Source organism: Lonchura striata, chromosome 5 (assembly GCF_050655825.1).
Source record: "Lonchura striata isolate lonStrDom1 chromosome 5, ASM5065582v1, whole genome shotgun sequence".
Classification (NCBI taxonomy): Eukaryota; Metazoa; Chordata; class Aves; order Passeriformes; family Estrildidae; genus Lonchura; species Lonchura striata.
This window is the reverse complement of record NC_140707.1, coordinates 52,653,793-52,680,750: the sequence shown is the minus strand read 5'-3', so window position 1 is coordinate 52,680,750 and position 26,958 is coordinate 52,653,793. Positions and strand designations below refer to the sequence as shown.

The 26,958-nt window shown below is 39.5% G+C and overlaps 1 protein-coding gene across 25 annotated transcripts in view; it reads right to left on the bottom strand.

Annotated features, from left to right (window-relative positions):
• The window catches only part of NRXN3 (neurexin 3), a 963,701-nt gene that overhangs the window by 642,258 nt on the left and 294,485 nt on the right, over positions 1 to 26,958 (bottom strand). For all 25 annotated transcript variants that reach the window (XM_085582217.1, XM_021542849.4, XM_085582229.1 and 22 more), the window contains 2 exons: positions 24,183 to 24,621; positions 18,813 to 19,196 (listed from right to left, as the gene is read on the bottom strand). In XM_085582217.1, the coding sequence (XP_085438343.1) occupies positions 18,813 to 19,196; positions 24,183 to 24,621 (823 nt within the window). The remainder of the gene's footprint in view (positions 1 to 18,812; positions 19,197 to 24,182; positions 24,622 to 26,958) is intronic.

Below are 26,958 nucleotides of genomic sequence, written 5' to 3'. Positions count from 1 at the left end.
GGTGAGCAGAGCAGGCGATGGGGATGCAGAGACCATGGGCAGGGACTGGTACACTGGGGGCACAGTGAGGGGTGGGTGTCAGTGCTGCTTGAGGCCATTAGATGGTGAAGGAGGCTGTAGTTGTCTCCTCACCTGTGCCACTAGTGCTGAACTACTTGTTATGTGTTTTTTCAAGAGACAACAGTACGGCTCCTCCCTGGGGTAGAAGAGAAAGCAAAGACACATAACAAATCCCAGTCAGTTTTCTGTGTACTGTCACTGCCACCAGCTCTCACTGTCACTTTCTGGACAAGGTCCCAGGTTTCCATTCCCATCTGCACAAGTTCTGGATCAGCAAGGGCTATTTCAAAAGAAGCTTTTCCTAATTTACACCTGGAAAGGATGCAACACAGCTCTGTACCACAATACATCCACGAATAGCTGTTTTCTAAAATAAGCAGCTGACGTACTCTGACCAAAGAGGAAAAAGAGTAGATCTCCTAATAGGATGGTTTTCCTGTCTTTGATTCCTGTTATTTGAACTCCTCCACGTGATTTCAAAGCATTAAGATGCACTCAGGAATGTCTTTTGAAGTGTCCTACTTTCACAGCAGAAACTGAGACAGAAATAAAAGACAGCTCATCCACTGTCACACTGCAAAGCCAGGACTGTGCAGGGACACAACCCGCTGTCCACCACAGCTGGGCTGCTGCCCTCTCTTTGCTGGATGATCCAAGAGCCACATGCCACCTTGTACTTTTCACCAGACAAACCCTGAAAAATTCTCAGAATATCAAACAAGTCAAAATAATGAAGAGGTCAATAACTCCTTTGGAAATTGGAAAATAATCCACAAGCCTAAAAATAATCTAAATCTGTAACGGAAAGGAGACTGATCTTGACATTACTTGAAACATAGATGGTAAGACTCTATAGATAAAACACCTGTTTTTCTTTCAAATTCTGCAGATAGAGAGATTCAAAAGGGAAAGAATTGAGGCACAAGACAGTTTTTTAAGATTTCAATTGGCATTTATTTTGGACTAGAATTTATTTACTGCAGAGTTAAGCATCTCTCATAGTTACAGATTCTCTATTTATATCTGCTAACTGTGCATATTTCCTGGTTCTCTGATTCCAGACCAGCTGCTGGGCACAGCTGTGCTCCAACAAAGGCACCAAAACCAGCAGGATTGCTGTAGGACTGTCATACTTCCCTAATTTCATCTGCATCTGGAAGAGGAAATCACAGTGCTTTTCTCACCCACTCCTCACACAGCTCAACAGAACACCACCGATGTAATTGAAAAAAAAAAAAAAATCAGTGATAGATTGCCAGTGTGAGAAGCTCCCAAGCTTCCACAGCTTTTAAACATTGCACTAAAACTTCCTGCACAACATAAAAGATTGCTAACACAAAGAATACAGGAATCAACCTAAACAGTCACCTGCAAACCAAAAGACAGAGCAGAGAACATCCTGTGAGCAATTTGACATGTGGAGAGAAGAAGGCATAGAATTGCAAACAGTATAGTGTCTGGCAACAAAGAAGCCTCTATTAAGTGGGAAAAGGGTGGAAGTAAAAACAATGCAACTAGGCAGAGCACCCAAGGCCTCACAACATGGTGCAGGCTGTATGATCACATACAGCTATGTGGCATCTCAATCTTGAAGTGGGTTTTTAGAATGCAAATTTCATATTTCTGTGGGCATCAAACTCAAGGATGCAACAAGATCAAGCCTGCACCCAACATAGGGTGCACATCCTCCTCCTGGCATGCACCACTGGCTGCTCTTCCCCCACTCACCAGCTGTCCCAAACAACAGCCTTATTTAATGGCTGCTTCACACCCTGAGCACCTTACTTATATATTTCACTCTAAGAGCTGATGGGCCCCTAAGCACTACAGGGGGCAACACTGGGGTTTGTCAGGATTTACTGCTTTTATTCATCAGAACCTAATTGATTTGCCAAAGATCAAAGTCCATGACAAAGCAGGACTAAATGCAAGTGAACTAAATAGTGGACTATATTTTTGTTGGTGTTTTGGAGGCTTATGCAGATGAATAATATTTTGGATGACAGCTTGTCAGTCAGAAAAGTCTCTGTCTTCCATCTGCCACAAAGATGAACAGTTAGTAGCATACTTGCTGGTTCTGCTTATGCACTGGCTGGAAAGAACGAACCTTACAGTAGGCTCTCCTCACCAGCAAACTGGAAACAGCAGTCCATGCTTCTCTTTCTCATATAAGTCTGTGAACACCTCTTCGAACTGAGATTTGAGCTTGGGATCTGAAGGATTCTTGGACACAGCTTTTTCCTGCAGTGCATTTGACAAAACCTTCCATAGCAACCGTCTTTTCTCATGTGATACTGTAACACATGCCAAATAAATTGTTTCTAGTTTTCCCAAACATGGAGTTTGTTCCACAATTCTTTGAGACCCAGCAAAGAAGCTGAGTAACAAAATGTTGTTATTTTTACACCATTAACTATTGTACCCCTCCTAATTCAGTATGAGTTATTATAACAAGTAATTACATTAAGAATCAAACAAAACTTACTTTGGTAATCAGTGTCTTGCATGTTGTATAAATTTATTCATATATTCACTAATTACGAAAACATATCCAGTCATTAAAGGGATTTAGAAAGGAAAATAGGTCTTTTAAAGTTGGAAGACATTTCCAGGGTTTGATTCTGAGGCATACATTTCCCAGATTGATTCAAGATAGAAGCAGAAGAGCTGGCTAGATCACGGAGCTCCCTCCCCTTCCTGTCTTAAAAATCATATTTCACAGAAGTGTAGAGGAGCCTGGCCTTGCTGTGTTGTTTTAGCCTTCCTAGTTTCCAACGCCTAACAGATGGGATTTCCACCCTTTTTATGAGTCCTGCTACACCAAAATAAAGGAAAAAATAAAACAACAAAACAACCAGCTAATTGTTGTGATAGTATGATATTCACCATTTTCCTTTCTTAATTTAACCCAATATTCCTGTCCTGTGAACTTCCTTAAGGCAGTCCTCCCATCAGAGCTGATTCATCCTCCTCTCCTCAGGTTATAATTTACCAATCAATATGTACTGAAATCAATATGTACTCTTCTAATTTTTCTCCATAATTCCTCCCTTCAGCCTCTTGATTATATTTCAACTTATTTTGCCAATTTCCTTCATATTGTTGGATTTTACTCTAAGCTGCACAACAGTGCTTTCTTTGCACCTTTTATACTTCTATTTCTTGAATATACATTTCTACCTGTGTGACTAGGAATAGTTCTGACTAGCAGAGGTGTAGCTGAGTACACAATGGTACTTCATTAGTACACAATTTAAGTGGTGAGGAGTTGATATTCAGGCTTTGTTATCTTGGCAAAGGTCAATGGGTAGAACTATTTAAGGCTCCTTTCTTGTGTGCTCTGTAAATCTCATATCACTATTGAGTTAAATACATCCAGCCAATTGCTGACACACCATACAAAATTTCATCATTTGTTTAGTGCCTTATAAAGGGCAGTGAATAATTTTACCTTTTCAATGCCAAAGGAACAAGAAAGTTTTTTTCCCCTTGAGTGGCTCAAGTACTATAGCATTTTATCTATAAAAGGTTGCTTATGTATCTCAAAAAAATACAGCATTGTGTCTCAACAACCACATAAGGATTGTAATAGCACTGCAGGTGTATAAAAGTAAAGACAGAAAGTTACTGCTATTTTAAAAGAAAATATCTGACCTTTACAGATTTTAATACACATTTTGGGTCTAGGCAATGTTGTTCTTTTGGGGATATGAACACAAATTATCGACACAACACCAAGAGTAGCCCCCATTTCTGTACTGATGAAGAATAAAATACTCTGTGTCAATTAGCAATAACAGGAAAATTAGTTAGATAACACAAAAATAGGTATCATTCATCAGCTTAGGTTTCTACCAGTTCTCATGCAGGATGTCCACTAAGATTAAGAAAAGCTATGAAACAGAAAGTCAAGTATTAGCAAAAAGTACAGATTTTGCCAGTCTTCAGCTTTTCTTATCCTAAAATCTGAAGCTCTTAGTGATTCATGTATTTTTCCACATTGCAACCCTTTTACAATTTTGGAAAGTCCTAAGTATCTGGGTTTTTGGGGAGGTTCTTTGTGGTTTTTTGTTGTTTTTTTTTGTTTGTTTGTTTGTTTGTTTTTTGTTTGTTTTGTTTTTGTTTTTTTTTGCAGCTGGGGAACACAAGGCGCATAAAAATGAACTTGCCTGTAGTTATTTAAGCCAGAAACAGAATTCTAAGGTATGTCTACATTGTATACTTTTCTAAAGCACTGAATTAGTGAAGTCCCATATATGTCAAGGCTTGTTTTGTGAGAAGCCCTGATCAGATTTACTCTCCAGGCTGGCAGGGATGCTGAACTGACATGACACAACTCACCGCTCATCTGCAGGTACTGCCACTGTCAGCAGATGGTCTTGCAAAGCAAACAGGATTACACACAACATAGCACAGGATGCTCTGTGCCCAATACACTGCAACACAGCTTCTGAACAGCATCTGCAGGGCAGCTTTGCAAAGATTTCTGAGTAACAGCATTTGTTATGCTTTTAGCCTGGTCCATGGGAAATCACTAGTTTTAGCTATCACTGTCAGATAACATTTTAATCTTTACTTTTTCTTTAAGTTAAGGCTTATACAACTTCAATTTGCCTTATTAGCACATCTACTAACTTCTTCCATGTTTTAGTCAGTTGGAGATCCCTGGATAGTGATCAGACACACAGGGAGTGATAGCTGAGTGAGCAGTGCTTGGTAAGTGAGAGGCAGTCCCGTGGGGAGCTGTGTGGTAATCAGCTTTTCATTACTACATGCTGAAAGGCCAAAGTGATTCATGAGTGCTCTTCTGAGTGGGAAAAGGGAGAGGAAGAGAAGATGAAGGAACTGTGGTTCTGATATGAATTATCTCTATCCTATCACAGTATATAAGTATTTATCTCTAGAAACTGCTAACCAAATATCCCAGGACTATATTATCATGTCTGCAGAGATCTGCAAGTATTATTTTAGAGACATAAGATAGCTTTTTTAAGGTGGAAAGAGTAGCTTAGTGCCCTAAGAGTCTAACTAAATTAAGCAATATCTTAGATCCAGACACTTAAATCTCAGTAAATTAAATCTTCTCAGAGTCAGGGTTATGGCTAATTACATTTGTAATCTTGAATCTTACTGTAGGTGCCTTAATAGTTCAATATCACAGTTTCCCAAAATATAAAATGATGATGATATCAATCTCAAATACTCTGCATATGGGAAAAAATGGCACTTATTTGTATAGGATTATAAATCTGCATCCTTATAAATAGTTTAATGTGGATTTATTTAGCATATTCTGATAGCCCAAAGACAGGTAGTGATGTCAACAACTTCCTGGCTTTCTTCCAGCTACGACCTTGTCTGCTCATTTTAAGTTTGAAAGGTCCCCCATGAGTTATCTGTATGCAGAGATTCAAAAATTCACCCAAGCCTCTATTTCTGGCTTCTACAGACAGAGAGATAATACTGTGAGATTTGGCAGGCCCCACAACACTGCAAAGAACAGGCAAAGAACATCCTGAAGTCCATTGCCAACCCATGTTTGAAATGGGTTACAGTTCACTGCCAGAGCAGGAAACACCTAATTTCCAAACACAAACAGCCTAATGCCAGGACCACAGTCCTGGCTGTATCTGTCTTCTTCCTTCCTGCCCTGAAGCTCCCCTAGGTAGCCTTCACCAGGAAACTGCTCAAGTGTGTAATCCAGAAGCAATGCTGAAGCAGGAAAATGCACAGCTACCTGCAGGCACCCAAACAGATGCTGAACTACAGTTCTTGACATGCACAATCTCAGGATACTGCCTTTCAAGGGACTGACATGGGAAAAGAAAGTTATGAGTGCCAACCAGTTAAATAGGATTTTATAGACCAACACTTTGATGGAGCTGAGTGAAAGGTGTCTAGGAAAACCAACTCACAGCAAAGGGGACATGGCAGCTGTTTCAAAGCTGCTTCTCCTGAAAGATTTACTGACTGAGCCTTGGCCGGTGGCACAGACTAGGGTAGGAGCTGTAGGCAACACACACATAGACATACAAAGAAAGGTAAATGATCTGCAATTTGATTTTTACAGCTTCTAGAAAAAACAGCAGTGTAAAAGAGAATAGATGGGCTCAGCAAATTGTCACCAGCCAGAAGGAAAAGACAAAAGAAAAAAGAAATCACAGCAGTGTAAATCAGTCAGGGAGAAATGGCTAAATGAGGATACTGATTGCTAATCTACATTCTGTCACTCTGACTTTATAAACAGGTGAGCTAAAGAGGCCATGTGTGCAAAAGCAGCCCTGTAAAAGCACTGTTTTTCCCAATCTCATCTGTATTCACAGTGGACCACGTTTTCACTTTATGTTTGCAATGTTCCTGTTTCTTCTGCAGGTCCATTAGCACTGTGCACATTGCACAGTCAATACCAATTCCAGCCTACACTTTTCTGCCTTTTTTATTTGGACACAAGTCCTTCTGTCTGCTGGATTCATTACCCTTCAACATGGCTATTTGTAGTCTCCCTTTATGTTTTGATTATTTTTTAAAGCAGCCCGAGTGCTTTGACTTAAATACAAAAATTACTTTATTAAAAGATAAAGTAAAAACAGTGAGGCATTTAAAAATGCCATGATAAATAATTTCTGGTTTTCTTTACTTTAATCCTTTTTATTTTCCATAATTACTTTGCCCAAAAAACTTGCAGGCTATAAAATTACCCCCACCCCTGTCCCCCCAAAAATGCCAGCCTTTTGTTCAACACAGGTCTATTCATTCCTTTCCTTGTTGCCTTTTCCCACATCCCAAGAAATCTTTCAGGACATTCTTAGTTCTTCTGTACCAGACAGGAATGTGAAATTTGATCAAACTGGAAGGTGGTAGAAGGATTTTGGCAGGCTTAGGGGAATGGCATACAAGAATTTGAACAACATACAGAACCATGATGTCACCTTAGTAAAAAGGAGAGCAACAGCCTAAGACAGGAGTCAATCTCCACCCTGCTGAATTCTGGACCATCTCCACCTCCTTCACCAAGGTGGCTAAAGGCAGCTCCTTCACACCACAGTGGTGCTTCCAGCATCAGACTAGGACTGGGGAAAAGTGAACTGCCAACTATTACCTGTGCCTTACTTTATTCATTCCCTCAGATGATGAATCCCATATTTAACATGAAGAAAAGATGAAATTATTAAAAACACAACTTTGAGGCAAGCATCTTGGATGCAGCACTAAATCAAACTCCAGTAACACTTGACAGGGAAAGAAAGGCTAAAATTCATCACTGGTCAGTCCTCCAATAGGACAGAACAATCAAATGCAAATGTAGAATAAAGGAAATTTGCACAAATTGGATATGAGAACTGACCAAAAGAAATGGGGTAGCAGTGATTTGTGGGGTTTGCATCAAAAACTCAAATTGCAACAGAAGAGAACTTCCCTGAAGAAATGGCAATAGAATGGTGGAAACCTGGACATTTCTATGACTGGGTACTGAACTGTTAGGCTTCCACCTCTAGGAGCCAGAACCGGTACAACAAAATTCGTGTAGAGATTCTAGATGTTTTGAAATTCCTTAGTATGCCAAAAAGCTTTCCTTTGATCCATTTTTTTCCTCTTTGGTCACAAACACTCTCAACACAGAGATTAAAAAAAAAATTACAGAACTATAAAATATTGGAGACCATTGCTGTATTCTTGCTTCCTTCTCATTCTTTAGCAAGCACACACCTTTTGCCAGTCACTTGTTCAGAGGGAGATCTTTTCCTCACGTGGCAGATGATACATGCAGCACAAACTCCATTTTGTTCTGCTTAGTTCAAACCTTGCTCTGCTCCCCGGGCTGGGTGCATTAAGCTGCCTCATGGCTCTCTGTCTTCAGCAGTTTCACACACAAAGGAAAGGAAATCAGAGCTCCAGAAGAAGAGTTCCTCCTTTCCCCCTTCTACTTTGTAGATCTACCATACCAGGCAAGTCAGAAAGACTGACCTATTTCCTAACCTCTAATGCAAATACTTCTCCAAGAGATGACTAAGGTATATAAAGGAGAGGTACTCTATGTATTACTCATTCTAAGTACAAGCCTAGGGCTCCAAGAGCTGTCAATCTAACATGCTTTTCAACTGAGGGGCTGAATTGTTATTTTCCATTTTACTGATTTAATGAAAGGTAGTGGATAAAAAAACCTCACTGTTTAAAATACCATATTTTTTCTTTCTCAGCAGTCTGAAATGGGGCCTGTGGGTATTGAAGCAGTCAAACTGAACTAATTCCATATGACTCCATTTGAATCCTAAACTCTGGTGCTTTGATACAACTTCCAACAGTAATCTCTTTCAACCTTCCCTGCCCTTTCACTCCCTTCAGCAGTATTACAACATGAAGAATTACAATTCTTCTTTGTTCAGAAATGGAAAAACACTGTTCCTCACAAGAACACAAGATTAGTGTGGCAGGTAACCCAAAGGGTCCAGGCTGACCACAAGAGGACCTCACCCTAAGAGGTAAAACTACAGAAGTGAAAAGCTGTAAGATATAAAAAAATGGAAGCATCACGAGACCAGTGACACTTATGGAGCTGTTTTTCTTGTACATACTCGCTGCTGTGTCCTTTTAGTGGGAGGACTTTTGCCTTAATGTGATGGATATCTCCTAGGTTTTATGTTCTGTCTATTACCAGCTTATCACCTATAATCACGACAGAGCAGGAAGTCACTTTGAAACTAATATTAGGACTTGATTCATCAAGATGCAGTTAGTTTCCCTCTTCTGAACCTTATCTCCCAATTTTAACCTCTTGTTCTCAATTACCCAGAAAAAAAAAAACAGGATTCTAGTAAGAAATAAAAATGATGAGTATTACCTTTCCTTTATACATTCTCAGATGCCTTAGCAATGAGAGTGAGAAGGGTTTCCCTCTGGAGGGCCATGCCTTGGAGTCTGGTACCTAGCGGCAATGGATTCACTAGGACCACCCTGTGAGCTGCTCTGTGAGATAACTGCATTTGAGACAAGACAGACAAACCAAGCAGACTGGGGGCAGCCAATATACACCACCAAATAAGATCTTTCTATGCTTGTGGTGATGGCTGTGCTTCTGCATATCCTTTCCGTATCACATAATAGCCTCATCCAATCAATCAAAGTGTCCAAGGGACGACTGCCTATCTCCACATGCAGAAAGAGTCAATTAAGGGAGTGTCATGAATGCCAAGTCTTTCCTCTCCCCCTGAGATGAATAGAGGAAAAGAAATGAGACAGAAAATGCACTGTGCCGGTGCCTGCCTTTAAGCACGATGGCTTTGACTGGGCAAAGCAGGGAGATAGAGAAAGCTAATTTCACAGATAACATCTCCAAGTTTTATATAGTAATTGTAAATATTGGAAATAATTTTTCATGACAAATGAATCTACTTCATCCTGGCTTCTTCCATCAAGATATTCCCTTTAATTGTAAGGACAATTGGCAGTCTCAGCAGAAACACAAAATGGTCTGATTGGAGGGTATGGAAAGGAAGTAGGGTATTTAGTCACAGGGACTGAGTTCAGCCACTAAGCTATAAGAGACTCAAAGACAGAGGTAGTCTGAAGCAATTCTTGAACCTAGTGTCATCAGTTAGTCTCTGGACACCTGACAAATCACACCAGATGTGGTGCATATTCATACTACGTCCATTCTGGATCATGCATGTAACATGCTGTGAGACTCGACTATTAATGATTACTGACTCAAAACATTTGCCCATTTAGGGAGGCACCACAGTGCTGAGGCAGGTTTGCACCCCTGGAGGAAGGAGAGGAACTTTTGAGTGTGTAATGGCTAGTCTGCATAAAACAGAGGGGGTAAACTGTCTCTGCCTGGAGGCTGCAAACCAGGCTTTGAGGCTGATCAGAGGCAGACATTGTGGAGACAGGATGGTGTCTTTTATCATGCATTGTCCTCCTGCACACATCCCAACCCCTCCTCCAGGGGACGGTCACATTCGCACTTAGACCTATCAATATCAGAGACAGCTGAGAAGGGAACATAAATCATCAAAGACCCTCAAAGCACCCCCAGACTCATTTCTGTGCCCTTCCACCAGAGGACTGAAATCTCCTCTCCCAGAGGAGGTATCTGAATATTCCCACAAAGTCAGGGTGTACTTTACCTATTAAACTTTGTGTTTTGTTGGATTCTTCCCCAATCCCCCAACAGATCAAGATAGATCAAGACCGCTATTTTAAAAAACAGAATCTACAGATGGTGATAACGTATCTTTTTACTCTTATACTTTCTCTTTCTTTTCCCTATGCATTTTCTTAAGTAATATTTTTATGCTTTCATGCTGCTGTATTACTATAGATAATAATAACCAAAACTGCTACATACCTGCTTTCCATTGCAACTAAATAGTTTCAAAATAAACCCTATCTATCTATATATATATATATATATATATATATATATATATGTATATATGCAAATTTTCAAGCACTGACCATTCAGTGTCCTTTCATTGTAATCCACCCAAAAGGATCTATTAACAAAAACCTGTGTTGTGTCTTTGTGGGGAAGAATCATAACACACCATCATGTGTCTTGTAGGGAGTAACCTGGGAAAGATAATCATTAAAAGGTAAAAATGTATTTTTCTTCTTTCATGATGAATTACCTCTTCAAATTATCTAAGTTTTACTAAAATCTGCCTTCCCCTGTGTGCTGGTTTTTGCTGGGGTAGAGTTCATTTTCTTCACAATGAGTAGTGTGGGACTATGCTTTGGAATTGTGTGGAAAACAGTGTTTAGCACATTGAGAAGTTTTTGTTATTGCTAAGCAGGGCTTACACAGAGCCAAAACCTTCTCTGCTGTGCATACTGCCACACCAAGGAGGGGGCTGAATGTGCTCAGGAAGCTGGGAGGGGACACAGCCAGGACAGGTGGCCCAGCTGACCAAAGAGATATTCCAGACCATGTGACATCATGCAAAGAATAGAAAGTGAGTGGAAGGGGAAGAGATTTGGAGTGATGGTGCTTACCTTCCCAAGTCACTGTTACATGTGACAGGGTTCTGCTCTCCTGGAGATGGCTGAACACCTGCCTGCCATGGGAAGTGCTGAATGCATTCCTTGTTTTGCTTTGCCTGTATGCGTGGCTTTTCCTTTTCCTATTAAGCTGTTTTTATCTCAACCTGTGAGTTATCTCACTTTTAGCCTTCTGATTCTCTCCCTTATCCTGCTGGTGGAGGAGCGAGTAGCTTCTTGGGGTTTGGATGCTGGCTGAGGTTAAACCATGACACTGATATTCAGGTAAAACTGACCTGCTGTGACAAGCTGCCCTTCAATCTGAGAATTATCTGAGTAACACTTTGTGCCTTGACTTATTTTGTGGCTTACATTAAGGAGAAACCATTGTTCTGAACTGTCATTTATAAACCAGAAGAGAAACAAAAATATCACTATAATACTGGTCCTGTAGAAGAGGCCTAAACTAATAAAAGTATCATGCTCTGAAAGCATTAATCAAAAGGTCTTACCTACCCAGCAACATCTATTTTTTTGTTGCTGTTCTAGTGTTCTTTACAAGAGTTGACAGTACACAAAATCATACAGTTCTGAGTTATCGTATTTCTTGAACTGGAAGGACCTTATGAAAGCTATGCTCAGCAGTAAACAGCCAGAAGTGCAGAAGTTTAGAGAAAAACAGCAGAAATTATCTTCTTCTGTGCCACCAACTAACATATTCAGATGAGATGAAGAGCACCTGGAGTATAACAAATTCACATGCAAAACGGAAGTCAAGAGTGGCCTTAAATTTCAAAAGCATATGATGATGGAATCAGGATGAAGAAACAGGAGGAACACATGGATAAAAAAATCATACCCATAACATTATACTATATAGGAGAGACAATCAGTTGGTTCTTATATGGTCTCAGATTTTCCAGCTGCTCGGCAGATGCTGTTGGAGATTGTCACATCAATGAGACTCTTCAAAGTTAAAGTTCAACAGCATAAAACCCATGAAATAGTATTTTCCCAAGCAGATGTAATCACCCTGACTGCAGAATTAACTGCACACTCTTCTGTACTGAGGATATCACAAAGGCACTGGAGTGCAACAAATGCAGTTACTTGTCCTGGAAAGCACATCTATTCAGAGTGGCTTTTGACTGAATGTATATATCTACAGACAAAAAAGTTATAATAAGTGGTAAGGATCACAGTATAAATCCACAAAAGTGAGACACTTTTAAATTATTCATTAATATTGTTTCTCTTCCCTTATAAGCCCATCTTGTCTGCACAGTCCTTATTGGAGCTAGCACAACATCTAATGAGCATCTTGGAAATTGTTTGAATGTTAGCACAGATGTTATCTGATAGAAGATAAGGAAAGAATTATAAGATGGAGGATACATAAAAGCCTAATAGGCAGAATAATAATAAGCAGTTGTACAACAAACAGTAGACTTCTGGTCTGACAGTCAGTCTCTAAGGAGAGATACAAGGGAGTTAATCACATAAAGTCAGGTATTTCCTGAGCAGGACTGTGAACAGCATCTTCCACTGTAGTAGCTGTCTGGGCCAGCCATAAAGGGATCAGCCACAGGTGTTATGAATGGATTGATGGCAAGTGAGAAAATTAACTTCTCACATAAAATGCTCTTAGGAAAGTTAACATTCTTCAGATCATGTTTAATGAAGATTTTACCATAAAATTAGTGAGAAACAAATTGAGATGGGTGTGAAGGGATTGTATGAATTGTTTTTGCTAAATTCAGATGGAATTTTTTTTCTGCAGCTTGGCAATAATTTGGGAAACTCTACAATAGGACCTAACTGGTACTAGTAAGTCAGTGAATAGATGAAGTCTAGAACAGACCTATTTTCTAGCATCTTACCTTATAACATACAATCAAAATAATTATTCTGATGTTTTGATTTTCTTAAGTCTTTGTTCATGATCTAGCAAGAATTAAAAGAATTAAAAACATTGCAGCAAAGACTTTTCTCCTATGTGTCCATCTCTCCTGGGAACCATCAGTCCTACAGGAAAATCTATTCTCAGCAGTTATCTAGCATTTCCCTGCATGCTCAGAAGGTCTGGACAGTGCAAAAAAGCATCAACACTTATGAGATGCTTTGAACAGATCTTCTAAGATGTGATTATCATCAAGTATCTTCACTGAAATTAAAAATAGATTTAACCTGCTACCTGTGCTTGAGACAGCAAAGTATACAGTACTTATCCTGTCTAGTAAATGGTTCTGTGGCATTTCTTATTACCAGTAATTTTGCAACATCTCCTTTCATTGCACACATAATGGGAAGAAGTGTATTGTCATTCAACTTCTCTTAGTAAACACTGCTGCACAGGTACTTGGCAGGTAATAAAATGTGCAGAACTGTGCTCAACATCATCATTGTTAACAGCAGATGTGTTGCTGTTCACAGAGAGTTTACCACAAAATACAAAAGAAGGCAGCTTTGCCCAGGATTTTGGCTGTTCATCTGTGAGGCAATAGAAATGAGCACTTGTTCCAGCCCTTGGAAAAATCAGAATGGGATATTTCTGTCTTTCTGCAATAAACACTGAATGCAGCTCAGCAAAGGAGATGTCTGGAACAAGCCTTTTTTTCCTCCCCTTTCCCCTGGAAAGGACTCGGGCTGTGTCCAATTCTGAGCAAATACCTTTTGAGATTTAAAATCTAAATCTCAACATCTTTTATTTCAGCCTGAAATGATCAGGAGTCTCATATCAACCTGCCTTTCCCAATACTATATACTTCTTCAAAAAAAAAAAAAAAATCCAAGCAAACTACAATCACATCATTTAAGTAGGAGAAAATGTTAAAAAGTGAGTGATCAACAACTTTTGATTCTCACTGGCCTAAAATGATCTGATTTTCAGTTGTCTTTTGCTTTGTGTACTTCCTGGGCTCTTGTCTTCTGCAGTCACTCTCACAGTGTTTCAGTAGAAGGAAAGGGTGCAGAGAGTTTTCAAGATCTACCCGACCTCATGCATCCTTTTGAGCCCAAGATATTTTCACTGTAGCTACAGAAAACAGATAATTTGAATACAACTCACATTCTCTTCCTCCTGCCAGGGCTTTGAGATCCTTTTCAGAAAAGTCCAGGGTACTTTCTAATCACAGCTAAGTAGTACATCATCCTCCATGAGCCAGATACCAGCTCCTACCTCCAACATCTTAAGTGCAATTAGCAGGGAGTTGCAATGACCTGATGCAGCTGATGTCAACACTCACAAATTGCAAGGCAAAGGGTAAAGAAGACATTAAGTACTTAAAAAGACCCACCAAAAGTCTTTTACAGCTACTACACAAACCCACATTTCCTGCTCTCCTGCATGTCTGCAACAGTCCTCCAGCCTTTGCTGACAAGATTTGCAACTCACCCTGATTTCTCTTAGGTTGAGTTTGGACAAGCAGCTCACATGCAAGAGGAGGAAGCATGGTATCCATCACATTCGAGGAAACTTTTTGTCAATTGCCTCAAAGTTTGCCCTGCATCTGATGATCAGAAAGCATTTGAGAAGCATTCCCATGGGATTTCAGATATTTTAAATCCTTTATTTCAAACTAACCAGCAGAATAGCAGACCTGTTGAAACAAGGTACTTCAAAAGAGAGAAGCTGCACTGCAGACACTCTTCTCTGGTACTCTACTCTTTCTAAAACTCTAGGATACAAGAATGATTCAGTACTACCAACAGGACAAGCACCAAGGTTTGGGTTTTTTTTTCCCTAATGCCCAGCACGCCACAACCCAAAACTAGCAAATTCAGTACAAAGACTCAGCATGCACTTGCAATTATAATTTTCATCATAAATCCACTTCACTGTGCCTGTGATTCATATAAGAGCTATCCAAAACTAAATTAAGTTTAGGAGTCTTTCTGGCATGATTAAATCTTTTTCTTCACCGTATTTAACAGCAGTGCAAGAGAGCTCAGGGAGCAGGGGGAGGTGAGATCATTACCACATTGCAAGGCAGTCAGAGTATCACTTGCAGGAGGAATTGTGTCCTGTCTATTAGCTTCTTCTCTATTTCTTTCCTTTCTTTACTATAGTCAAACTGAGTTAGACTGCTTAGTAGAGAACCATTATGGAAAGGTGACAGAGAATAAGAAACAAGGATTTAAGAAAATAACAGTGTGTTACCTGGTCATCATGGTCTCTGGAGGAAGGTGTGAAATGGGGACCATATCAAGCTAACTGCCAGCATTTGCTGCTGCCTTTGCTCAGCCTCACAGCCTGGCACTGAGCCCTTACAGCCCATGAAAGAACAATCTGGTCTTTGCCATGTCTTGCCCCATCTCTTCCATGAAATTTCAACAACTAACTTGTAGTGTCAAGGAGAAACTACATTACTATTACTAGAAACTATGACACTTTCAGACTGCTAACACCTTTGTCTGCAAACATCACTGCCAATACTGAAGTAATGACTAAATACTGGAATTGTAAGAATGAATTTGAGGCCTTGGCAGCAGTTCTCTTCCCTGTCAAGCTCCATTACAGCCAGGTTTCTCTATCTGCAGAAAAGTACTGTCTGAGAAGACCACTGTAACCAAAGTCTATGTTGCATACAGTGTAGCTGGCTGAATATACAGAGGTGTTATTTCACTAACAAGGCAAACTCCCACAGGCTTTAGATACAAGTGACATACTGAATACTATGTATTTGTATTGGTTCGCCATGAATAAATAGAATGCAGACTTCTTTTCTGACTGACACAATCAACATCCCTTTTAGTCCCTTTTAAATGTATAATGTCCTTAATATCACATAAAATTTATGAGAAATACAGCATTATAAATGTAGAAATCCTATACCTGGAAGGTGGGAGATAGACTTTATCATCAACAAATTGATTATCTGCTTCTCTTCCAAGAATTGAATGTATGTCCTTCCTATTTTTAGTACTTAAACTAACGTTAAGTATGCACTTTGCTCTGTGATAAAGATTGTTTTTCCTGATAGTCACCAGGCACAGGACGTTCTTTATTCTAGGCTTCCCTGCTCCTTAACACTATCATACATCTAGGGCTGCAGGAATTACTCTCCTCTTATAGAACAACAGAAGTGTAAGAAAACAATTAAGAGTGAAATGGCAAACTGGAAAAGGGGGCCAGCAGCTGTCCCATATTAGAAGATCTAGCCTTCTCCTTCTTCATCCCTACCCTTATGCAACAGCTTGGCTGCCCCCCAGTCCTGTGGCAGCTCATCAGTCACTACACTGCAGTGCCATCGTAGCATGGCAGAATCCCTCACTTTGATTACCCTCCCAGTCTCCATCTCAACCTTTCTCTTTCCAACAGTGTTAGGATCACAGATCAGATGTAATCAGGACGTGAAATAATCTTTGGGTGTCAGACCAGAAAAATGAAAATATCATTGGTCGCCTGCAATGCTTTTTGTTCATGGATACAAAATCAGTGGGCACTAAGGCAGTTATTAGACATTAAGCATTTATATCAGAGCAGTATGAAGTTCCTACATAACACCACATAAATATTCTGGACTCAAATGCTCTTCAATTTGTATTATTTTTTTCATGTATCCAGCCTCAAATATTTACTCCCTGTGAGCTGCTTCTCACATTTCCAAAGAGCATCCAGCATTATAATGCCATGTTTTGCCTGACACTGGGACTAAACAAGCAATGGGTCTGTGGTTTCTAGTTACAGACAATATTAGTTTCTCAGGATTAGGACCTTTGCATACATATTTTTTACTGTCCTGAACTGTTTCATAACAGTTTGTTAACCTTAAATATACTCTAATTCTAACACATATTTATTATGACCTCAACTTCCCATACTAGACATTGATTCATAACTGTATCTCCCTAATTCAGACTGATGCACATCAGAGCACAGGCCTGACTTGATATTCATTTCTCCCAAATTAAAATGCTTACATGCCTTTAACCTACTGATTTCTTTTCACTTAAAAAAAGTAGAAAAAGCTAATGCCATCGATATATAAAGGTGCATGACATGAACCCTGTTCTTTATGTCACTGTTAGCTTTGGATTCTCTTCTGAGAGCCAGGTCTAGGAGATGGACATGAAACAGACTCCACAAATCCCCAAATCACAGAGCTGGTGACTCCTAAGACTAAATAGAGACCAAAGGCAAACATACATGCCATTTCTTGGGAGAACAATGAATTTATGATAACTCTTCCTTTTATCATGTTTTCACAAAACCTAATCACACAACTGGCCAAAACAATTCCCAAGGCTATGGCTGAGAAAACTTCTATCTGATGCTTTCCAGAATTTTCAAATCCCAGGTAGTCAAAAGAGAGAACTGCTGAGCTGACATTGGCATAGCTGATGCCCATGAATCTTACATTTTCACCCATGTTCCCCCAGCACGGATGGCAGTGTTGATGCTTCAGCTGTTTTAAGGCCTACTGGCAAATAACTACTATTCCTGCTTAGGGCAGCATGCAATGAATTTCTGGCTGTGAGCAGTTTTATGAATAATCACAGATCTTGTACTTGAAAATCTAAAAATCCCATCCATATAGGAAGAATTTTGGGCATTAACAAAAAATTTCTGCAATGAAGAAAATCCTCTGTAGAGCGAATGAATTGCAAATCTCAATTATGCCTAATATTTTATGTACTGTAGATAAATTTCATGTTCTAACTCGTAAGCAGCATGCTACTATGATTAATATTAAAAAATGCACTAAGTGGGAAAGGTGTTGCTCACATATTTATAGCACAAGTTCAAAAACATCTGAATTTTGAGTTCTAAGGCACATGCTCTCACCATGGTGCCAAGTGAGGTGATATAAAAAAGGGACTGAAAGCCCTAAGATTCTGCTAATGGTTTACAGTTATTTCTTGGGTATACTGTGAATGCAGTTTAGCCTGAATGCAGTGCTAATGGCCAAATATTAACAGAAAGAATGGTTTAAATGTAAGAAAACACCCTCTAGGGAGGTGGGGTTTTTTTTGGAACTGATCTTAGCCCCATATTTTTTTGTAAAACCACTCACCTATCTCATTCTGATGGCGGCACTAGCATAATAAAGATAACAACAATTAATGGAACCACCTATGTAATTGAGAAATACATAGTTCAAATATCTTCCATTAGTAAATCCTTCCCACATGATCTATAACACATAGAAAATTAGCCTGCCTACATGAGCATCAGCTGGGCCTCATATCTCCAAATCATATGTCTTTAAATCATAATTCTGTATGAGTATCAATAAGATGCAGAGACTCTCCCATGAATCTCCTGCAGATTTGCCTTACCATAGATGAACTTGGAGACATGCTGTTTTAACACTATCCCAATACGGCTGTACTCATAAATAGCCATCAAGGAAATTCTACTAGACAAAAAAAAGAGGAAGTCCAGATAGAACTGGGATTCATCGTCTCTCCTGTGCAGGAAAAATCTCCGTAACTGAAGCTCACAGTTGGTACAGTTTCTAGTAATTTGAGACTTCTCACATGGAGCTGTATTTTCCATCTCAGGAGACAAACCATACTCAGCTAAAGAAACTCGGGAACCTGAAGACAAGATCATCAGAAGGCTTAGGGTGGGAAGTGGCCAATTAAGTTCATAAAACAAGGGTGGAAAAGACTGGAAGGAAACAATCAGAGAAGACAGTTTTCCTGCTGTGGAAAATTGAACTTAGCATTGGGAAGACCAACAAGGGCAGGGGAGAGTCTTGTGGGAACACTGGATTTTGTTCTTGTTCTTCAGCTTTGTGTAACTGAAGTCAGAAAGCACAGCTTACCTCGCTCACATGTTCTACCCCAGTAGCCAGTGCCAGTGCAGTCACAAATGAAGCGGTTCCAGCCATCCTTGCAGACTGCATTGTTCTTACACGGGTAGCTGTCGCACTGCTTGGTGCTGAGGCGGGAGCAGGAGGACTTGACTCCGGCGGCATTCTGCGCCTCTGCCAGCTGCCGGATGTTCTTGCTTCGTCCGTCAATGAACAAGTCTCGGATACAGCCGACGTAGCCGTAGTTCAGCATTGCTGTCCAGAGCTCTGTGGGAAGGATGAGTCCTGCCCGGTTCTCGGGCAGCCCACCCAGGTACATGTCACCTTCCAGATCTAGGATCTCACTCTCCCCGCTAGCAGTGAACGGGGTGCGTCGGCTGTTCACTGATATAGTACCTAAATGAGGAAGATAAGTAAACATCAACACTTTCAACTACAGATTCAGTTTAGTTCATTTTTTTCCAATAACTAAGTGAGGTTTAAGGCTCAGCATTGGAGAGTGAAGATTCTTTCCTACCCAAATGGCATTCTAACTGTGTCTTTCACACAGCTCCCCCTCCTCCTGATCCACAGTGCTTCCATGCAGCGACTGATCATGCATCTGTATCCCAAATTGCATTAGAAAGTCAGAAGCATAATAATTCAATAGATAAATAATAGCATGTAAAATTTGAGCATTACTCAGTGGTATTCGTCCAGCAAAGCAAAAACTTATTGAGAACACACAGGAGTTTGGCATAAAGACTAGAGAGAAAAAAGATATGCAAAAGCATTTTAATTCCCACTACATAGCTTTTTCAGAAAACACTCCATCAGTACCTCCATATCTGGACCTGGATGATGGACCAATACAGACACATTTGTAAGTGACATGGAGAGAATGGCTGATGCATTGGAGGAAGCACTGAGTTACCATATAGAGAAAGCATTGCAAGGTGGAGCAAAGGACTGATAGCAGTGTTTGATGTAAATCAAAACCAATAAATAGGAAGTCCTACACCTGAGTCACAAAAGCCTCACACATAAGTACAGGCTAGTGACAAGCTGGCTAAGGAGCAGCTCTGCAGAAAAGGACCTGGAGACAACTTGAACATGAATTAACACTGAACTTGTAGTGGCAAGAGACAAGAGCTGCAGTAAGGTGCCCTGGTTCCAGCTAGAACAGAGGTAATTCTCTACAGTAGCTGGGAGGGTCATGGCCAGGGGAAGCAAGTGAGCATGTGGTTTGCAGAGTCTTAATGGGACCACTGAATGGAAGAGTACCATTCTTAAGTCACAACATAAGGGAATCTCCAACTCCACAGAAAAGGACATTTTTCGCCACAAAAGCGGTCAAACACAGAAACAGAAACCTCAGAGAGGTTTACCAGACTGCAGGCATTCAAAGTTCAACTGCATATGACCCTGAAGAAAGTCTAGACTGAACTAGAAATCTTCAGAAGTTTGTTCCAAATTAAAAAACTGTATGCTTTACAAAGCAAGTTTTCTAGTTTCCATTTTATACAGGAAACTTGAGAAAGGCAGAGACAAACTTATATCTGAACAACAGTTGTTATTAAAATTGTGATAGCTTCTATATGCTCCAAATCAAATATGGGCATAGTGCACTGAGGTAATTCACATGTATTTCAAGAAATTGACCCAGCTCACAAAATAATCAGAACATATAATACATAAATATAACCAGAACATGTAAAATAGGTACAGAAAAACAAAGTGACTTGTTTAAGGTCAGACAGTGTGTCCACAGAAAAACAGGGAACATAATGCACATCTCTCACATTCCAGAACAGTGCACTCTTCTGAAGAGCATTCAGCAGTTTCTGTGATAGGGATATCTGCCCACTAGACACTCATCTAAAAATCAGCAATTCACTCTCCCTAGCTATAAATCATCACATCGAATTGCCTTGTCATTAAGACAGTCTGTCTTCAGAGACACTATCCAAGCTTTAAGATTAATTCCACATCATTGGATTTTTATCAGACACCCTACAATAAGGAAGAAGAGTTAATAGAGTTAACTCTATCTATTGGCTCTGTGAGAAAGTACACTCACCTTTTCATCAGTTGTTAGAGGTATCTTCTTAGAGAACTGCATGATACAGACACAAGGTATTCCATGTGTGTGATTTTCCATAATAATTGAGGAATAATATTGGAGGAAGCAGTGTCAGAAGCAACAGAGGCATTACAAATTAAAGGCTCAAAGAGAACCACAGTAATTTGATGAATCATTTTGCATCAACAAGCAGAGCACCATAGGCATTTTTTCTTTTATAAAATAAGGAAAGAGAAAATATGACAATATACATACTGTCACACAGCCAGCATGTCACAGAGCCATGGGAACACAACTCCCCTTCCAGCATCTCCACTGCTATTTCTCAAAAGCAGCCTGTAGAGTACATATTACTCTAAAGCTTAGAACCAAAACACTGGAGGAGCTCTAGACAGCTGCTACTGTGAAGAGAACAAACATGTGCGAATGCCACAAAGGTAAAGAACCCCCTAAAAGACAAGAAATATTGGATAATTGGAGAAAGATGGTGAGATGATGAACAAAAAATAGGCCAGACAGCAACCAAAATATTCTGAGTGTTTTGTACCCTGCAGTAACTCCTGCAAGGAGATAGCACTAGTTTGGATGAACAGCACTTTTAAGACCAAGCTGCTGAGATGGAGAAATTCTATATTGATCCAAGAAAGGCACACTGGCATAAGCTGACACCCTTTTTTTTTTTTTTTTTTTTTTTTCCCTTCAGAATACCATGTTTTCCATTCTGCTTAGAGTAGATCCAAGTCCATCTTGAGAAATCAGAAGTATCTACGTACCTCCTCTGCAATGCCATCTCCTCTTTGTGCTGGACCGAAGAACAGACCAAAACACCCCTTGAGGGCAGAACAGGCACATCAAACAGTGCACTGATACAACTGAAAACCAAACCATCTAGTAAGATTTTTAGTGTCTGATCAGTTGGGAAGTCATGTATGTTTTGTAGCTGATGACTACCTGAAAATATTGTCCTGTGTAAAATGCTCACTGTTCCCCAGCTAGAAACTGTGACAGCTTTTGTGAACCTGGTGGGAGCTTTCCCAAAGGACAGAAAGGTTACAGGATGTTAGGTGTCCATGTACATGCTGCCAGCTTCTGTCAGAGTAGAAAGAGAAAAACATTTTTTTTGGCTCTGGCAGCCAACACAAACCAAAGCATACACAAAGCCTAAGGGGACTAGAGATGCCAGAGGTTATCTGAGCATGACTGCCAAGCTTCCCTGCCTTAGTGCACTGCGGTAGTGAATATTTGGATTTTAGGCTATTTTAGATCAGCAGAACCTGAAGTTTTGGACTGTTAGAAAATGGGGAAAAAACAAAGAGAGATGACACCTAACATAGGCCTTGCTGCTTTAGTAATGAGAATCATAATTTGCAGGTCACTTGCTCATTAAACTCAAAAGGGTGTTTATAGCAATCATTAAGTAAATTAATTGTTTCTGTTTCTGAATTATAGCAATCTATACTAGGGGGGAAAATATCTTCAAGGTGTAACCAGTCTCCAGTCCACATGTGGAAGAAAAGCCAAAGACTGAACAAGAACTCCTCGAAGTCTTAAACTCCTTTCTCACACTTATCCAAAGCATCATTGTATAATAGTGACTGAGGTACAATGTGAAGAAATTAATGCAAATATCCTGGTTTTCTCAAGACACAAGACATCAGTCATTAGGATCATCAACTAAGTATTCATTCCGAGAAGTGAACTAAAGAAAAAGAAGAAAAAAAAGAAGACAAGACATCATATGAACACATTCTTTCTTGTTGAGAAAAATGTTTCAAAATCTGATACCTCTAATCAGTGTCCAGAATATCATAAACCTCCCTGCCAAGCGACAAACAAGTCAATCCTACAGGGTCATCCATCAAGCAGCAATGTGCCACACCCTCCTGCGAATGTGTCCATATTTACACATATCCCTCTTGGTAGGGTTTTGCAAACATTCTTTGCATAGAGCCTGTGTCATTCCTGTCTCTTCTCCCTCTGCAGCTGCTTCTTCAGGGATGAGATAGTCCCCAAGTGAGTAAGCAAAACTGAAGTCAGCATGAAATACAACTAATTGAGTTTGCCCCTGGAAGTTAATTACATTTTAGCAATTCTAAAGAAATCAAAGCTCCATTTATTTATTTATGGCTTCCTTTGTAAAATGTTCCTATCAATGTCTTTAGGAGACAGCAATATATAACTATATATATATAACTATATATATATATATATATATATATATATAAAACGCACATATTAAGTCCAAGCAGAGCACCATGCCAAATACAAAGAAACTACTCATATCATCAAAGGAAAACATAGCTTCAGGCAAAGACCTGTTCAAACAGCTAGGCATTCCATGGTATCTCAAAGTCAGCTCTTTTAAAAAACCAAGGGAAGAAAATTCTAGCACTCAATTCCCTATACTGATGGTATTCAGCAACTGGAAACATAAAATTAGCGACCTAAAACTATCATCAGGAGATCACCAGACAAATCTCAAATCCACTGGCAAATGTAAGTAAAATTCCTTTTGAAGTGAAGGTTTTGAGATACCAATGGTTCAGAAAAAAACTGAACTACAATTGTACAATTCTCTAGATGAAGCTAGAGTAACTGAGAATTTTTTTTCCTCCACAATTTCAGAGTAGTATGTTAGCTTGATATTCAGCACTGGAAACAAGAAAAATATCTCTTGGCAATTGCATGGTAGGTGTATTTTTAGAAATAAAGTAAAACCCATATTTGAAAATGAGAAGCTGCAAAGAAAGAAAAGAAACATCCACTGAATATTGTCTCAGATTTTAAGACTAGAATCTGTCATTCAAAACAGTAATGAAACCTAACTCAAAACTACAGGATACTAAAACAGAATGGAATAAAAATGTTGATCTGTTGCCATAATTTTATTACTGGTTATGCCCATTACTCTTATTTTTCTCACAACAAGATCCCAAATGCAGAAACCCAAGTTAGATCAGGAAGAATTTCTCAAACTGAGAACAGTGGTACTGGAGGACCTTAAACCTTACCAAGAAAGAAATCATCATAATAACTATGCATGCAATTGCAAATATAGGTCCAGAATATTGGAGGATTGTGAATAAAACATTAATAGATAACCTCTGTGATGTGCTATTCAAAATTCACACTACACATTTAATGAAAACATTTAATGAAAACCGTTCACATTTTGCCTTGCTGGATAAACACCACTGGAATAACACTTTGTTAAGGAGGTGATTCATATCTAATAGATTTTGAATGTTCTGAGAATTAATACATAGCCCCAAGTCTGAATCTGAAATATGAATCTATTTAAGAAAAAGTTATAACTCTACCCGATCGTCCATCTCGTTGAATATCCACATGATACCACTCTCCATCATTGGCTTTCTTCTGTGTGGCCTTGACTTTAATGGTCCCAGAGCCCATGTCCAGCAGCAAGTAGAGGTTTCCATCTAGAAGCTCAACTGCAAAAAAGTCTACCTTTGTATTTTTCTGGCTTCTGGTATCTTTTCTCTCCTGAGGCTTGCCGTGGGTGAAAAGGATCAGTCCATTGGGTTCAGTGGTTCGGAAATCAAATGAGATAGAGCCCATCCTCTTGGTATTCCATTTAGGCAGACTAATATAGGCCTCAGGTGTCTCAAAGCTGATGGGATCCAGTGTAGCCACATTTTCACATATGAATTTCACTTCCCCATAGATCTTCATCTTAGTATCACCAATCCGTGCCAAGCGAGACAGCTCCAGACGAATGTCATTATTCTTATAAACAACCTGCCAGACACAAGGAAAAGTATCATACATCAATGCTGCATACAATACAAATACCCCAATTACTCTCAGCCATGGGAGATAAACTTTTCCCAAAAGGCAGTGGGGCAAGGAAAGGAGAGGGCGCAAGAGTCTAACATCATGACAGAGGGAGTGAGTTGAACCAGAAGAGTGTATAGAAATGACAGCAATGGGCACTTGGCAATGACTATAGATCAGATAAGCAGTCAAAAGATAATATTTAACTGAAGGGCAGTGAGAACAATTAACTCTACCACAGGCCCACTTGGCTGTAAAATCTTCTGTACATAAAATCCAGTGTGCGTCTGGTATCATACTGTTATATTTGCATAAATCCCATACAAAATACATAACAAAGTGTAACCTCCATGTCCATCTCTACTAGCCACAGCAGGGAACTTGGTACTACTGTCATTTCTCTATTATTCCTATAGCCTACTTAACTACCAGGAGAGAGACGCAAAAAACTTTCAGCAAGTTGTGAACTATTAGTGATTGCCCTGTGGGTCTTGAAGAAAAAATAAAAAAGACTTAAAATTTCTCTAAGAAATCTTAGATCACTACTTACACAAACTTGCCATTGAAATATCTCTATAGTTTACCCTTACTTCAAGAAACCAACAATTTTTGTGCTAAAACAAAAAACCCTGTACATTTTCAGTGTCTGGACTCTCACTTTCTCTGGGTTAAGGACCAGAACTCTGGGATCTATTCTTGCTACATGGATTGAAATTAGCCAAGAGAAGAGTCTCAGACAGGCAAGCACTCCTGAGCATGTCTGGCTCCTACTCTTCTCCTACTCTTCTCTTTCTCTCAGGTACAGAATGAATTCCTGGAAAGCAGGCTCTTCTCTGCCCCATGCCATTCTCACAGAGGCAGGAACTGGAGAAGGCACAATATTTGAATACTTGTAAACTGTACTTCTTCTCAATTCCCTTCCATGCTTGCTAAATGCAGAGCTGGCATGTACAGCAAGTAAAACCACTTCTGCAAGTAGCACAATTTTTATTGAATTCTTGTTCAGCGATACTTGAAGACTCTAATTTCTTCTAAGGAGTTATTATTCTAAAATACTTTCTGTCTGTCACATATAGCATATATATACACATCTTTGATTTCTGCTTTCAAAATCTTATCAGGATGAGCTGTCAGCAATTTGCTACAAAAATAGAAGGGAAAGGAGATACACATTGTTACTTCTACTATTAAGACAGGAAAGTCAGAAAAATGTGTATGCGGTAAATATTAAAAGACAAATGAGAGAAAGAATGAAGGATAGGCTTATAAATTAGTTAACTTCAAGATGAAAAAATAAATTAAATCATGATTCAATACATTCATAGCCATCAAAAAAATTTCAGCATTCTCTAAGCATTAAAGGAGAATTTCTCCAATGTAGTCAGATTTTCCTGTTGCAAAGGCAAAACAGAGTGAAAGAAGAAGCCAGCTGTTAAATTCCATTTGGAGAAATGGCACAAAGCTCTAGCTCTTCCCAGCAGAGGACAGTATTGACCCACAGTATCTGGTTTTGCTCCAATAACATGCTCTGCCTTCACACAGGCATCAGAAACATCAAGGCTATTAATATCTGCAACAGGGAAAAAATTCATTTTAAGTTTATGAGACTGTAGTAGTATTATTCTACAGATTAATCATGTCAAATGCTCTCATTAGAGAGACCATACACCTCCTTCCACTGACACAGCAAGGGGGTGCATTAGAGCCTTCTCTCTTCCCAGACAGAGTTGCACCTCAGTCAGAGTGTTGTTCTAAGCACTGCATGAAGTCCTGTCACTGCTTCTCAAGGAGAAAGAGGAAATAAATAGAGCAACAAAAAGAATGGAACAGGATGCTTTATGAGGATAGACTGAAAAGGCCAAGCTCATATTTGGAGAGGACTGAGAAAAATATTGAAGTTTACAGAAGATGGAGAAGGTTAGTATAGAACTGCTCTTTGCCAAACCCAGCAATAACAGAGTTAGAGGCACTTACTGAAACTTGTATGAAATCAGTATAAAATTGATTTTTAGAAGTACTTATTTACATAGAGGGTAGTGAACCTCTGGAACTTGCTGCCAGGGGAGGTCATGGAAGTAGGGTGCAACAGAAGACACAAAAAGAACCAAAAATAACAACAGACAGCAAGTCCACAAACTGATACTGAATGAAAAAGGAAGGAGTGCATCTTCTAGCAATTGTAAACCAACAGCAGTGAGTGCTGCAGGAATGTAAGGGAATGCAGCACTGACAGCAGCCATGGTCATGTGCTCCCCCTAAATAGCACCTGCACCCTCCACTATTGAAGACACCATACTAGGT